The following is a 16,329-nucleotide window of genomic DNA, read 5'->3' as shown; positions in this document are numbered from 1 at the left end:
CCACCTTGCGGCGCCAGCACACCGGGTTCTAGTCCCAGTCGGGGCGCCGGATTCTATCCCGGTTGCCCCTCTTCCAGACCAGCTCTCTGCTGTGGCCTGGGAGTGCAGAGGAGGATGGCCCAAGTGCTTGGGCCCTGCACCCCATGGGAGACCAGGAGAAGCACCGATAAGTACCTGGCTCCTGCCTTTGGATCAGTGTGGTGCGCCGGACGCGGCGGCCATTGGAGGGTGAACCAACGGCAAAAGGAAGACCTTTCTCTCTGTCTCTCTCTCACTGTCCACTCTGCTTGTCAAAAAAAAAAAAAAAAAAAAGAGAGAGAGAGATAATACAGTGAACAGTAGGGTGGTGGTATCCAACAAATGTCATGTCATACATCTCTCCTTTTTTTAAAGATTTATTTATTTATTTGAAAGGCAGAGTTACAGAGATGCAGAGGCAGAGAGAAAGGAAGAGAGGGAGGGAGGGAGGAAAGAAGGGAGGGAGGAAGGGAGTGAGGGAGAGGGGTAGGTCTTTCATCCGCTGATTCACTCTCCCGGATGGCTCCAATGGCTGGAGCTGGGCTGATCCGAAGCCAGGAGCCAGGACCTTCTTCTGGGTCTCCCATGTGGATGCAGGGTCTCAAGGATTTGGGCCATCTTCTACGCTTTCTCAGGCAGTAGTAGAGAGCTGGATGGGAAGTGGAGCAGCTGGGACTCCAACCGATGCCAAATGGGATGCCAGCACTGCAGGCAGTGGTTTTACCCGCTACGCCACAGCACTGGCCCCCACAGTGTCGTTCATCTTAATACTAAAACACTCTCAACACTTACAACTCTCCTTCTCTGAGACATCAATCTACAGGATTACTATAGTAGCCTGCTCCCTGGGATTCCTGCTTCCACGTTTTCTTCTGTAATACATTGTTCACATAACCAGTGTGGTCTTTTGAAAACCTTATAATGTCACTTCCTTGATCAAAACCCTCCATTGACTTCCTGTTGCCACAGAAAAAGCCTAAACTACTGGAATCAAATTCAGAATTCACTATCCTGGCTGTCAAACCCTTCTTAGCTGATTTTTGCCCCTACATTCCTTTCCATTTTCTTCTACAACTTGTGTAGTTATGTATTACGTTTCAGCCAAACCATTCTCCTATTGGTTTATTCTTGTTATAGGGCTTTGCTCTGGTTATGTTTTCCTTCCAAGGTGCCCCTTCTTCATGACTGACTTCTTCTGGTCATTTGCATCTTAGTTTAAATGTCAGCTCTGCCCAGAGGCAATTTTTAAAGTTTTATGTATTTATTTATTTGAAAGGCAGAGACGAGGTGGGAGTATGAGAGAGAGAGAGAGAGAGAGAGAGAGAGAGAGAGAGAGATAATATTAAATATGGAAGGAGAGTATTTAAAAGAAAGAGAAAGAAAGAAAGAAAAGAAGGGAGAAAGGGAGGGAGGAAGAAAGAAAAATAAATCTTCTGTCCATTAGTTTACTCCCCAAAGGCCCTCAACTGCCAAAGGCTGGGCCAGGCCAAATCTAGAAGCCTGGAACTTCATCTGAGTTTCCCACATGGGTGGTGGGAACCCAAGTACTTAGGCTGTTACTTGCAGCTCTCTCAGGCATATTAGCAGGAAGCTGAAATGGAGGCATAGCAGCTGGGGCTTGGACTGGCACTCTCATGTGGGATGCTGGTGTCACAAATGGCAACAACCTGCTGCAGCACAACACTGCCTCCACAAAGGCACTTTTTTTAAAACTTTTATTTAATAAATATAAATTTCCAAAGTACACCTTTTGGATTACAGTGGCTTTTCCCCCCATAACTTCCCTCCCACCCACAATCCTCCCATCTCCCGCTCCCTCTCCCATTCCATTCACATCAAGATTCATTTTTCAATTATCTTTATATAAGAAGGTCAATTTAGTATATATTAAGTAAAGATTTCAACAGTTTGCACCCACACTGAAACACAAAGTGTAAAGTACTGTTTGAGTACTAGTTATAGCATTACTTCACATTGAACAACACATTAAGGACAGAGATCCTACATGAGGAGTAAGTGCACAGTGACTCTTGTTGATTTAACAAATTGACACTCTTGTTTATGGCGTCAGTAATCACCCTAGGCTCTTGTCATGAGTTGCCAAGGCTATTGAAGCCTCTTGAGTTCGCCGACTCTGATCTTATTTAGAGAAGGTCATAGTCAAAGTGGAAGTTCTCTCCTCCCTTCAGAGAAAGGTACCTCCTTCTTTGATGGCCCATTCTTTCCACTGGGATCTCACTTGCAGAGATCTTTCATTTAGGGTTGGTTGTTTTTTTTTTTTTTTTTTTGCCAGAGTGTCTTGGCTTTCCATGCCTAATATGGGCTCTTCAGCCAGATCTGAATGCCTTAAGGGCTAATTCTGAGGCCAGAGTGCTCTGTAGGACATCTGCCATTCTATGAGTCTGCTGTGTATCCTGGTTCCCATATTGGATTGTTCTCTCCTCACAAAGGCACTTTTAAATCACTGATCTAAAGTAGCTGCATATTCAATCTTCAATATTACCTTCATTTAAATCTCTGCATAGGTAATCCTGGTTGATTATTTTCAATTTTTTTTAATTTAATGAATGCATTTTTACATAGATACAACTTTAGGAATATAGTGGTTCTTTCCCTCATGCCCCCCACCCTGCTCCCTTCCCACTTCCCATTCCCTCTCCCATCTCCTTCTTCATTATGGATTATTTTTAGTATGACTTTATATATAGAAGACCATCTTCATGCTCATCATAGAGTTCAACAATTTGCCTCCACACACACACAATATATAGAGTACAGTTTGGGAAAAGAATTTGCAGTAGATTCTCATATTGACTACTGTTGTTCCTTTAACAATTAACACTCTTTTTTAATGACGTCAGTGATCACCCGAGGCTCTTGTTGTGAGCTGCCAGGGCTATGGAGGCCTTTTGTGACCATAGACTCCACTGTATTTGGCACAGCCATAAGCAAAGAGGATGTCCTCCTCTCCCTTCAGAGAAGAGCGTCCCTTTCTTTGATGACCCTTCCTTTCCTCTGAGGTCTCACAGAGATCCTCCGTGTAGTTCCCCCCCGCCCTGCCCCAGAGTCTTGTCTTTCCATGCCTGAGATGCTCTTTCAGGTCTTTCAGCCCGACCAGGGAGCCTTATGGGTTGAATCTGAGGTCAGAGTGTTATTTACTGCGAAAATCATTCTAGGAGTCTACTGTGCGGACTGCTTCCCATGTTGGTCCCTCCTTCCTTTTTTAATTCTTTTATTTTTACTGGGTATTTGATGTTTTTTATGTCATCCCTTTTAATATTTTTATTTTTTCTTCTTCCTCTACTTGTTTGCAAGCCCCATGAAAGCAAGATTCTGTGTCTAGAGCAATAGTTTGCACACATAATAAAGCCTTAATAAATGTTTGTAAATGAGTGAATGCATAGAGTTCTAAGCCGGAGATGAAACTAGTTCTTAGCTATACACATTTGGTAGCTGAGGCGGTGAAACAGTGCAAGGAGAGTGTTTAAAGTGAGGAGGTAAGATCTTCTAGGGCAAAATCTCTCAAATGACTAAAGGGCAGTTGGAAGAAGAGGAGCTTGCTAGGAGAACTAAGGAGTGGCCAGGAAGAATCAGGGAGTATGTGGTGTCCGGAGAAGACAGCGGAGAATAATAAATATTGCAAGACTGTCTTTCCTTTAGTTAGATGTGTTTCACAGGGGAAGATTTTACACATCCCTTGAGAAACCTGTATTCATGTTAATTAATCCTGTTTTTTATTCTTTTTCCTAAGCCACATCCTTTCTTTGTACTTAGCTGTGCAGTTTTAGTTGATTTCTTCTCTTTGTCCTGTGGTTATGGAGACCTACTGGGTTAAATATTGATTGAGAGTTTGATATTAGAGGATGAAGGGATGGAGAGTGTAGTAATGAGTCCCTACGTTCCAGAAATAAGCATTTTGTTAAAATGTAGTTAAGGGAGAAGAAGTAATCATTAATGGTAAAAGATGTTACAGTTCTCTTCTGAGGTAAATATAGACCCCGACAAAAATACTTAGTGTCAGTTCCATTATATAGGATCCTTGAAATTGTAATTTGTGACTAGGTTTCTTTTTTTCTCTGCTAAGTGGAATAAAAATGTTAGTTAATTTTCTTATATTACAAATGCATTGTTTATTGACAGTTTTATTTTGGACTCAGTTTTTCAAGATTTGCTTAGACCAAATTAGATCTTGTTAGCCATCAGATAGACAGCAAGTAATTGCTTGAATGAATGATAATTTTTATTTTTAAGGGTTTGAGATTGACTTTTGAATAATTCAGATCGCATGAGAAAGCCAGGAACAGCTCATTAAGAAGCAGAGACTTGCCAAGGAACCCTTAAGTTTTTAAGGAGCAGTCAGATGTTTTAAATTTTAGTAAAATTAGTTTTAATTTTGATAATGATAGCAGATGTGTGGCAAACAGCCAGGGTTTGAGCTTAAAACAAATGTCTAGGGGTATTCGTGGATAGAATGTTTGGTTACTTATTGAAATCATAACGATTCTACTCCAGTGATGCAGTATGAGTTTATTAAAATAATAGCATGCAAATAAGTATTCATATATGTGCTTGAACCAGTTAGTTGTTTGTGCTTCGTAACAGTATATATTTAGTAACATCTAGACAGTTGGTAGTGAGGAGAATATCCAAAAATAGTCACCTTACAGCAGCTCATTTTCTTTGATTTGGTTAAATGGCTTTGAACTGTGGAAAGGAAAAGATCTGTTTCTGAAACTGGTGACAAATTTCAGTTGTTCAGGCCCTAGGTGAGTGTGGAGAACATATCATTTCATCCCTTTCCCTTTTTCTCTGCCCTACTATTCCCCAAAGTAAACTTGTAGGGAGTATATACTGTAGATAAAGATGCTTTAGAAATTGTTTGCTTTATAACCAGAGAAAATTAAAATCATAATCATTTAACTCTTCAATCCAGCTGTTACAAGCTGTAAATTAAATAGAAGTGATTTTAAACCCATTTTTTTTTAAAGATTTATTTTATTTATTTGAAAGTATTACAAAGAGAGGTAGATACAGAGAGAGAGGTCTTACATCCACTGGCTCACTCCCCAGATGGCTGCAACAGCCAGAGCTGGGCCAATCCGAAGCCAGGAGCCAGGAGCTTCTTCCCAGTCTCCCATGTGGGTGCAGGGGCCCAAGGACTTGGGCTATCCTCCACTGCTTTCCCAGGCCATAACAGAGAGCTGGGTTGGAAGAGGAGCAGCCAGAACTAGAACCGGCTCCCATATGGGATGCCAGCGCTTCAGGCCAGGGCTTTAACCTGCTGCGCCACAGCGCCGGCCCCCTAAGCCCATTTTTTTAACTTACCAGTATGTCATCATAACCTGCTTGGGTTTGGTGAATAGTGAAAGCATTTTTAGATTTCTTGAATTTGCTTTAGGTTTATACCATATTTAGTCATTTTTCTCTGATTTTCACTGATAAGCAGTTGTCAAGATACATATTAAAATTACATGTAAAATCTTTGCTTTTAATTAAAAGAGAGTTTTGCCTTTGTTAGTATTTAGTCTATTGGCATTTAATTCCTTCATGTAAGTTTGAAGGAAGATAAGTCGTCAAATAGGCAGCACTTCTGATCAAGATGGCATTATGGATAACATACTTTGAGGCACCCCTTTTACTTTTCACTCACTGGAGTTGTAGATGAAATTTAAAAAGAGAAAATTGGGAGCTGGTGCTGTGGCACTGTAGGCTGAGCCTCCGCCTGTGGTGCCAGCATCCCTATGGGCACTGGTTTGTGTCCCGGCTGCTCTTCTTCCTATCCAGCTCTCTGCCTGTGGCCTGGGAAAGCAGTGGAAAATAGCCCAAGTAGAAAATGACCAAGCAGTGGAAAATGGCCCATGTGGGAGACCCAGAAGAAGCTCTTGGCTTTAAATCTGCTCAGCTCCTGCTGTTGTGGCCATTTGGGGAGTGAACCCAGCAGATGGAAGACCTTTCTCTCTGTCTCCTCTCTCACTGTAACTCTACCTCCCAAATAAATAAATAAAATCTTAAAAAAAAAAATTGAAGATATAACTGGATTAAAACAAGCATGTGATATTTCAAGAAATGGATTAGAAACAACTGGGCTCTGGATCTATGAGCAGGCCTGGCAGCCAGAAGTTTGGCTTGTTTGTATGTAATTCACGTATAAGTGCTATGTGAATAGCCTGGGACCAGAGTCAGACTCCCACTCTCCCATCCCACACAAGGAGGCTGATGATGACCAGTTCCGTGTTGCCACCAGAGGCTGTGTTGTTGGAAACTGCTGTCCTAGGGAGGCAAGAGAAGACCAGGAACTGAAGCCTGTTTGTTGGCTGGAGACTGAATTGAGGAGTAGAATTTCTAAGTGGCAGTGTGAGATTTGGTTCTGAGCAAGCAAGTGAGGAAGAGAGGGAAAGTACCTATTCTATTCAGATTAAGGTATCAAATTCCAGAAATTACAAATACTTATACATGAAAAATTCCAATGCCATGAAAGCCAACAGTCAACAAAAATGAGTACACGCCAAGTAATATTAAAATAATGGTCTGAGTTGCTTGAAAATCAGTTTTTTTTAATTTTTTTTTTTTAAAGATTTATTTCTTTGAAAGAGTTATAGGGAGAAGTAGAGACAGAGAGAGAGGTCTTCCATCCGCTGGTTCACTCCCCAGGTGACCGCAATGGCCAGAGCTGCGCAGATCCGAAGCCAAGAGCCAGGAGCTTTTTCTGGGTCTCCCATTGGGGTGCAAGGGCCCAAGGACTTGGGCCATCTTCTGCTGCTTTCCCAGGCCATAGCAGAGAGCTGGATTGGAAGTGGAGCAGCTGGGACCAGAATCGTGCCCATATGGGATGCCGGTGCTTCAGGCCAGGGAGTTAACCCGCTGCGCCATAGCGCCAGCCCCTGAAAATAAGTTTAATATACTCAAATGGATAAATGAAAGACATGTTCATTAAAAAGAAAAAAGAAATTAAAGATTTATTTATTTGTTTGAAATGCAGCGTTGCAGAACAGAGAGAGATTTTCTATCCGCTAGTTTATTCCCCAAGTAGCTGCAATGGCCTGGGGTGGGCCAGCCCATAGCCAGAAGCCCGGAACCCCATCCAGGTCTCCCACATGAGTGACAGTAGCCCATGTACCACCCATATGAAATGCCAACACTGCAGGTGGAGTCTTAACCTTCCATGCCATAGTGCCTGCCCCTTGGATTAGACGTTTGTCCTAGCAGTCAAGCAGCTGGATGGGACCCCTGCATCCCATATCAGAGGGTGTGCTCAGGTTTGAGTCTTGTTTCTGCTTCTGATCCAGCTTTCTGGTAATGTACATTTTGGGAAGCAGTAGATGATGGCTCAGGTACTTGGATCAATGCCTTTCAAGTAAGTAAATAAATATATATTTTTTAAAAGATTTATTTATTTATTGAGAGGCAGAGTTAGAGAGAGAGGGAGAGACAGAGAGAGAGAAGTCTTTTATCCGCTGGTTCACTCCCCAAATTGATACAATGGCCAGAGCTGGGCTGATCCAAAGCCAGGAGCCAGGAGCTTCTTCTGGGTCTCCCATGTGGGGTGCAAGGGTTCAAGCATTTGGGCCATCTTCCACTCCTTTCTCAGGCATATTAGCAGAGAGCTGGATCGGAAGTGGGGCAGCTGGGACTCGAACTAGCCAATTTGGGATGCTGGCACCACAGGTAGAGGCTTAACTTACTGTGCCACAGCACTGGCCCCATGAATAAATCTTTAACAAAAAAAGCAAAAAACAGAATAAGCTCAGAGGGATAGAAGGTATGAGCTGTAAAAGAAACAATGAAGAACAAGAATAAAATGTGTTGGTGAAAGTAACTATTGATAAAAATAACAAACTTTCACTTAAGATTAAGTGTTGGCCAGCGCTGTGGCTCAACAGGCTAATCCTCCACCTAGTGGTGCCGGCACACCGGGTTCTAGTCCCGGTCGGGGTGCCGGATTCTGTCCCGGTTGCCCCTCTTCCAGGCCAGCTCTCTGCTATGGCCCGGGAGTGCAGAGGAGAATGGCTCAAGTGCTTGGGCCCTGCACCCCATGGGAGACCAGGATAAGCACCTGGCTCCTGCCTTCGGATCAGTGCGGTGTGCCAGCCGCGGCAGCCATTGGAGGGTGAACCAACGGCAAAAGGAAGACCTTTCTCTCTGTCTCTCTCTCTCTCTGTCCACTCTGCCTTTAAAAAAAAAAAAATTAAATGTTAAACCTTTAAGAATAAGGAGACAGAAGGTTTTTGGAAGTCAAAAGTTTTTTTTTTTTTTTCTTTTTTCAGTTTCAAAATTTATGTTTAGAATGCAGATAGAAGAGAGATTTTCCATCTATCAATTCGCTCCCAGATTCCCACAAAAGCTGGGGCTGGGCTAGGCCAGAACCAGGAGTCTGGAACTCAGTTTGGATCTCCCTTTTGGCTATCAGGGCCCAAGCACTTGGGCCATCATTTGCTTCCTTCCAGGATATGCATTAGCAGGAAATTGGAGTTGGAATAGAGCTGAGACTAGAATTCAGGCACTCCAGTAAGGGATGTAGGCCTACTCCAAAAGAGTTTTTTTGTGGTGGTTGTTCCAGAGGAAGATGGAGTTACTAAATACTTTATAGATGGCTGGAAGATTTATAGGAAAATATGTGAAATTAAATAATAGAAATGTAATATTAGAAATTCCAAACCTCCCATTAGGGTGTGGGTGGTAGGATGATATAGAAAATGTTATCAGTATAACAGATGGCAGGAAAGATGAAGTAAAAATAAAAGGAAGGGAAAAGTATGATAAGTGAAAACAGTAGGATGGCACAAGGCCAAATTACGACAATCAGGGGTGGTTCCACATTACTGTAAATATATTGAAACATAGTTAATTCCTGTTTCATAGCATGTTTTCAGACATTTCCCTCATGTTCTGGGACTGCTACTATCTCATCTGCTTGAAGACTTTTCTCTTGTGATTATCTCCTTAATCTACTATATGACAGTTTCTCCCTCTTTTCTCCATCATCCGCATATCCCTGTAAAATACAATCAACTTTTCCTGATCCCATTGTGCTCTCCAGCTCTTACAGAAAGTCCAGGACCTGCTTCCAATTCATCTTCCAGTCTCTCTCAGCCCTCTGCCTTTGTGTCTACTCTTCTATTGAACCTGCTCCTGGGCCCAGTGCCATGGCTCACTTGGCTAATCCTCCGCCTGTGGTGATGGCATCCCATAGGGACATCGGGTTCCAGTCCCGGCTGCTCCTCTTCCAGTCCAGCTCTCTGCTGTGGCCCGGGAGGGCAGTGGAGGATGGCCCAAGTGCTCGGGTGCCTGCACCCGCATGGGAGACCTGGAGGAAGCACCTGGCTCCTGGCTTCAGATTGACGTAGCTCTGGCCATGGCGGCCATTTGGGGAGTGAACCAACGAAAGGAAGATCTTTCTCTCTCTCTCACTGTCTAACTCTATCTGTCAAAAAAAAAAAAAAAAAAAAAAAACCTGCTCCTGTCAAGCTCCAGTAATCTCCATGTTGCTAATGTGGTTTTCACTTCTGTCCTCTTTTTTCGCTTAGGAAAAATGCACTGATATTATTTTACATGCAAAAGCAACATAGGACAGTAGTTCAGAGCAGAGACTAATCAAAATAGCTTGAATTTCAATCCTGCCATGGTTCCATGCTTAAAATACGGGCTATGTGATTTGAGGGAAGTTAGAGAAATCTCTCTGCTCCAGTCTTTTCATAGTAAGGAAATAATGGCTGTGTGATTTGGAGGGAAATTAAGATATCCTCTCTGTGCCTCAGTTTCCTCACAAAGATGAAGACACCAATACTTATCTCTCAGTGATTTTGTATTAAATGAAATAATACATATAAAGTACATAGGACAAGACATGGCATGTGTTAAATGCTTACTGAATTCTAGCTCTTACTGATGAACTTTGACATGTTATTTTAATTGATGACATAAATATAAGGAAGGATATTTTAACAGACTTTCACTATGATATGTATAAAAGAATATAATCATGTACAAATATATGTAAGTTAGAAAACAGAATAAAATTAATGCCCTGGAATTTAGGGCTCAATCTGAGACCTGTCCCTTCGTGGTCACACCCTCACTCTCCTTTTGCCCCATGTGTCCATGCGACTGTCCCAAATTTTGTGTTTAAGGATTTAAAAGAGAGTCCCTTTACACATTTGTATATCACTGCTAGTTTAGTTTTGCTTGTTTTTGGACTTTGTTGTGATAATTTATTGTTTGTATTCTTTTGTGACTTAGTTTTTCATTAAATTTGGTTGCTAAGAGTCTTCCTAAATATTGGTATAGTGTCTGGTTCAGTAATTGTCATGGAGAGAATTATAAAACATACTATTCAGGGCTGTTGCGAATTAAATGAGTTGATGAGTTGTTAAGTGCTTAGAGTAGTGCTTGGCACACAGTAAGATCTCAAAGATAGCTGTTAGGTTTATTATTCACTGCTGTATGAAATGTTGTAATGCTAGGATGTGGTTCCTGTATCTGGCCCCTTGCTGATGAACATTTGGGCTGTTTTCTACTGTTGCTGTTCTGAGCATTTGTGTACCTCTGCCCTGTGCCCTCTTTCTACAAGCAGTGGATGTGTTTCTATTGCTCTGTACCCTGGCCAATGTTAAGTTTTGTCATATTTTCATTTTGCCTCATCTGATGGTTGTGAATAGCATTCTGTAGTTTCATTTGGATTCTGTGAACAATGTGTCAGACATCTTTTCATATTTTTATGGTTGGTTGTATTTCCTTTTCTGTGGAAGTTTTTCTCCTGCTTTTTAAAATTATATTTCTCTTTGTTTTGGAAGAATTCTTTAAGTACTTTTGATAGTAATCCTTTGTTGATTCTGTTTGTTGGAAATATCTTCTTCGTATTTGAGGCTTTGTTTTTTTCCCCTTTTTTAATGGGATTCTTTGATGAACAGATGTTTTGAATTTTAATTTAGCAGCATTTATTCATTTTTTTCTTGTGTGATTGATTATGTCTTGTTAATCTTTCTGTACTGTAAAAATATTCTTCAATGTCTGCTATGAGTCTATAAAAGTGCTAACATATAAATGAATAATCTGCTTGGAATTGTTTTTTGTTTATGATTGGAGACAAATTCCAGTTCCTTTTATTTTATTTAATGGTTTTTTTGTTCTTTTTTGGAGGCTGGGGTGGCGTGAGGGGAAGTGGGTGGAGATTGCCTAGTTGTTCTGGGACCCTGGGACAGTTAATAATCATCCTTTCTTTGCTAAGAAGTATCTCTAGAACAGTTCTAAGTGGAAAAACTGTGTATACTTATTTTTCCTTTATTGTAAAGGAATGCCTATAAACTTTCACCATTGAGTGCAATATTTGTTATAAGTTTGTTTTATCCTTTAAGGAAATTTTTTTTGTCTTAATTTTCTTTTTTTTTTTTGACAGAGTGGATAGTGAGAGAGAGAGAGAGAGACAGAGAGAAAGGTCTTCCTTTGCCCTTGGTTCACCCTCCAATGGCCGCCGCGGCCAGTGCGCTGAAGCCAGTGCACCGCGCTGATCCGATGGCAGGAGCCAGGTGCTTATCCTGGTCTCCCACGGAGTGCAGGGCCCAAGCACTTGGGCCATCCTCCACTGCACTCCCTGGCCACAGCAGAGAGCTGGCCTGGAAGAGGGGCAACAGGGACAGAATCCGGTGCCCCGGCCGGGACTAGAACCTGGTGTGCCGGCCCCGCGAGGCAGAGGATTAACCTGTTGAGCCACGGCGCCGGCTTGTCTTAGTTTTCTAAAAGGGCTTGTGATTTGCTTCAAAAATTGAATTTGTTATATGCTTTGAATTTTGAATATTGGATTTGTTGTATGTTTTTTCTTTAGATTCTGAAATGGTATTATAGTTTTCTCTTTAATCTATTAATGAGGGGGAATAAATAACATTTGTTATGTTTACTTTTACTGTCTTACGATACATCCAACACAGTCTGTTGATATTTTATCTGTCTTTACATTGTTAGATCACGTTTGTGAGCATTAATTAAGTTTATAGGTTAGTATGAAAGCAGCTATATAATGTAAACTTGTTTTAATAAACTTTACAGCAGAAAATATAGGCGCAGAACTCAAAGCTCCACTTAAAGAACCTCTCCAAGTAAGAGGTAAATATCCATTTTATACTATTTTTCATTATGTTGGTGTTTTGAATTAAATACATAATATTAGTATATAGGGAGATCTTTTTAATTCTGTTATTCTAAAGTATAATTTATTTTTACTTTTATTTAAGTAGATTGACCATAAAGATTTAGTCTACTTTCAGCATGGAAATATAACAGAAAACTATGAATTAATAGGTGGCAGAGTAGAATGTGAAATAAGTAGATAACAGTTTGAAGCAGAACTTTTTGTTGTTTTGCTTTTGTTCTTCAGATGTTTGCTTAAGTTATTTTTTTATGTAATGTGACCAAAGCCTCACTTAATAATGATCTGTTAACATAGAGCAGTGTTCTATCATTTGTAACTAGCAGACTCAAATTGATTACCAAGTTGGTATTTTTTTGTTACTGTTGTTTCTGGCCTTTTTATGGACAGTATGATGGTTGACAATAGGAAAATGATTCAGTAGAAGGCAGTATTTTGCTTGCATACCCTGTAATGTTTGACTGATAAAATTGTTTGTTAGTTTATTTCAGTTTTGTTACATTTTGTGAGTTAGTCTGATAACTAAAAAAATTTTATTGTAGTCCATTTAAGTAATGCCTTATATACATTATTATATATAACCAAAACAAAAGTTTTCACAAAACAGTTCGTATTCTTAATTATATATAATACTCTATTTTCTGTTTTTTTTTTTTTTTTTTTTTTTTTAGATTTTATTTATTTATTTATTTAAGAGGCAGAGTTATAGACAGTGAGAGGGAGAGACAGAGAGAAAGGTCTTCCTTTTGTTGGTTCACTCCCGAAATGGCCACAACGGCCAGAACTACACCGATCCGAAGCCAAGAGCCAGGTAATTCTTCCTGGTCTCCCATGCGGGTGCAGAGGCCCAAGCATTTGGACCATCTTCCTACTGCTTTCCCAGGCCATAGCAGAGAGCTGGATTGGAAGAGGAGCAGCCAGGACTAGAACCGGCGCCCATATGGGATGCCAGCACTGCAGGCAGAGGATTAACCTATTGCACCACGGTGCCGGCCCCACCTGTTTTCACTTTTTATAAAATACTGATTTCATCCCACAGTGTGAAAAACACTAAACTAGCCTATAATATTTTATTAAAACTCCAGCTCATTTTTAGTTAGAGCCTAAGCAATTTAAATTATATTAAGGTGATTTAGTCAGACTGAAAATACCTATACAAGGTAACCATTAGACAAAGGGTTGGCATTTTGTCATCAATAGTAGATGAATTATGGACATAAAAGCTAGATGGGCACAAATATAATTCCACCCTGTTTTGTACTGGGATAATTCTTTTTTTTTGGTATCATTCAATGCATCAGGAAAATGTTTAGTTTTTTAAATAGAATTCATTAGTGAACTCACTAAAGTATCATCATATATATTCACCTTTTAGTGTGTATATTTATTTTCTTATGTTTTTTTGTTTAGTCAAAGCAGTCCTTAAGAAAAGGGAGTATGGATCTAAATATACTCAAAATAATTTCATCACGGGGGTCCGAGCGATAAATGAGTTCTGCCTGAAATCCAGGTACAGTAATTTTTAAAAATGTAGTAGTTTATCTATCTAAATAATTCAAATAACCATTTTATTTCTTAGTGTGTCACCTGCTGCCATTCATATGTGGACATTTACTGCTGACTTCTTTCTAAATTGAATAAATGTTTTTATTCAGTCAAAAATGTTACAATTGTCAGGTGACCAAATTGAATTCTCCCTTAACCTGAGCAATTCTATTCTTAGCGTCTTAAAAATCACAGTATCAAGTTCTTTGAAACTTCTGTATCATACAGAATCTTGAACATTATATTGTTATACAATGGCATTGCAGAGTTATCAATAAGATTATTTGCATATTGTATATTTTACTTTTTAAAGTTTTTTAATAGCAAAGTTGAGTAATTTTGTGAATTATATTTATAAATATTCAAATTCCAAATGTAGTTTCTAATGAGACTAAATTATTTTACTTCTTTGTGGTGTCTTTTGTCAATAATATTTTTTTAGCCTTAAAGATTTATTGAGGCTGGCGCCGTGGCTTAACAGGCTAATCCTCCGCCTTGCGGCGCTGGCACACCAGGTTCTAGTCCTGGTTGGGGCACTGGGTTCTATCCTGGTTGCCCCTCTTCCAGGCCAGCTCTCTGCTATGGCCCAGGAAGGCAGTGGAGGATGGCCCAAGTGCTTGGGCCCTGCACCCGCATGGGAGACCAGGAGAAGTACTTGGCTCCTGGCTTCGGATCAGCGAGACGCGCTGGCTGTAGCGGCCATTGGAGGGTGAACCAACGGCAAAAAGGAAGACCTTCCTCTCTGTCTCTCTCTCTCACTATCCACTCTGCCTGTAAAAAAAAAAAAAAAAGATTTATTGAACTTAAATATTGTCATGAATTAAATTTTTCTCCCTCCTTTGTGGCTAGAGAAATCAGGTGATCTACTTCTTCCCCTGCCTCCCTCAGGGTCACACCCACCATGGTGTAGTACCTAGAAATAAGTATTCCTATAACAACTTTTATGATTTTCATAATCTTTAAAATAACAGTAAGAACACTGATGTAAAACTATTCCATTTCACATTTAGTTCTTAAAAGAATTTTGTGGGGCTGGCGCCGTGGCTCTCTTGGTTAATCCTCCGCCTGCGGTGCCAGCATCCCATGTGGGCGCCGGTTCTAGGCCTGGCTGCTCCTCTTCCAGTCCAGCTCTGCTGTGGCCCAGGAAGGCAGTGGAGGATGGCCCAGGTGCTTGGGCCCTGCACCCGCATGGGAGACCAGGAAGAAGCACCTGGCTCCTGGCTTCAGATTGGCGCAGCGCCGGCCGTGGCGGCCATTTAGGGGGTGAACCAATGGAAGGAAGACCTTTCTCTCTGTCTCTCTCTCTATCTATAACTCTACCTGTCAAAAAAAAAAAAAAAAAAAAAAAAGCATTTTGTGAACTAAGTGGATCAGGTATTGCTGTCTGTATATTCTAGGTCAGGAAACAGATTAAAAGACAATGATTTGACTCAGCTCATTGAGCAAATCAGTGACAGAAAGGGAGCTTGTCTTACATAGCTTTTGATATCTTGTCCACACTTTTTTAAAAAATATATTTATTTATTTATTTGAGAGGAAGAGTTATAGCCAAAGGGAGAGACACAGAGAGAGTTCTTCTATCTGCTGATTCACTCCCCCAAGTAAATGGCCGCAATGGCCAGAGCTGGGCTGATTCAAAGCCAGGAGCCAGGAGCTTCTTCTGGGCTCCCCACATGGGTGCATGGGCCCAGGCACTTGGGCTGTCTTCCATTGCTTTCCTGGGTACTTTAGCAGGGAACTGGATCAGAAGTGTAGCAGCCGGAACTTGAACCAGCACCCACATGGGCTATTGATGCTGTAGGTGGAGGGGGCTTATCCTACTATGCCACAGCACTGGCCTCTCAACTTTTTTTTTTTTAATTTTTTTTTTATTTGACAGATAGAGTTAGACAGTGAGAGAGAGAGAGAGAGAGACAGACAGACAGACAGAGAAGAAGGTCTCCCTTCCATTGGTTCACCCCCCAAATGGCCGCCGCGGCCAGAGCTATGCCGATCTGAAGCCAGAAGCCAGGTACTTCTTCCTGGTCTCCGATGTGGGTTCAGGCGCCCAAGCACTTGGGCCATCCTCCACCGCCTTCCCGGGCCACAGCAGAGAGCTGGACTGGAAGAGGAGCAACCGGGACTAGAACCTGGCGCCCATATGGGATGCCAGCGCCGCAGGCAGAGGATTAACCAAGTGAGGCACGGCGCCGGCCCCTCATTTAAACTTTTTAACTGACATGTAATAGCTGTCAATTTCTTGAAAATATAGGTTTAATTTCTAGAATTTAATGACATGTTATGGTCTCCAGATTTCTATTTTTTAATTTATTTTTAAAGGGCTATTTTAGGGGCCGGCACAGTGACGCACTAGCTTAGTCCTCCACCTGCGGTGCCGGCATCCCATATGGGCGGGCACCGGGTTCTAGTCCCGGTTGCTCCTCTTCCAGTCCAGCTCTCTGCTGTGGCCCGGGAAAGCAGTGGAGGATGGCCCAAGTGCTTGGGCCCTGCACCCGCATGGGAGACCAGGAGGAAGCACCTGGCTCCAGGCTTCGGATCGGCGTAGCTCTGGCCATTGCGGCCATTTAGGGGGTGAACCATCTAATGGAAGACCTTTCTCTCTATCTCTATCACAGTCTATACCTGTC

The 16,329-nt window shown here is 41.5% G+C and overlaps 1 protein-coding gene across 1 annotated transcript in view; it reads left to right on the top strand.

Moving 5' to 3' along the window:
* SLC30A9 (solute carrier family 30 member 9) overlaps positions 1–16,329 on the top strand; it is a 72,931-nt gene that overhangs the window by 14,075 nt on the left and 42,527 nt on the right. Inside the window, exons 3-4 of the mRNA XM_062213842.1 lie at positions 12,058–12,114; positions 13,568–13,667. Of these exons, the coding sequence (XP_062069826.1) occupies positions 12,058–12,114; positions 13,568–13,667 (157 nt within the window). The remainder of the gene's footprint in view (positions 1–12,057; positions 12,115–13,567; positions 13,668–16,329) is intronic.

The sequence above is a fragment of the Lepus europaeus genome, chromosome 16, assembly GCF_033115175.1.
Source record: "Lepus europaeus isolate LE1 chromosome 16, mLepTim1.pri, whole genome shotgun sequence".
In the NCBI taxonomy this organism is placed as follows: domain Eukaryota; kingdom Metazoa; phylum Chordata; class Mammalia; order Lagomorpha; family Leporidae; genus Lepus; species Lepus europaeus.
The sequence above is the reverse complement of the archived record's forward strand: the minus strand, read 5'-3'. Positions and strand labels throughout refer to the sequence as shown.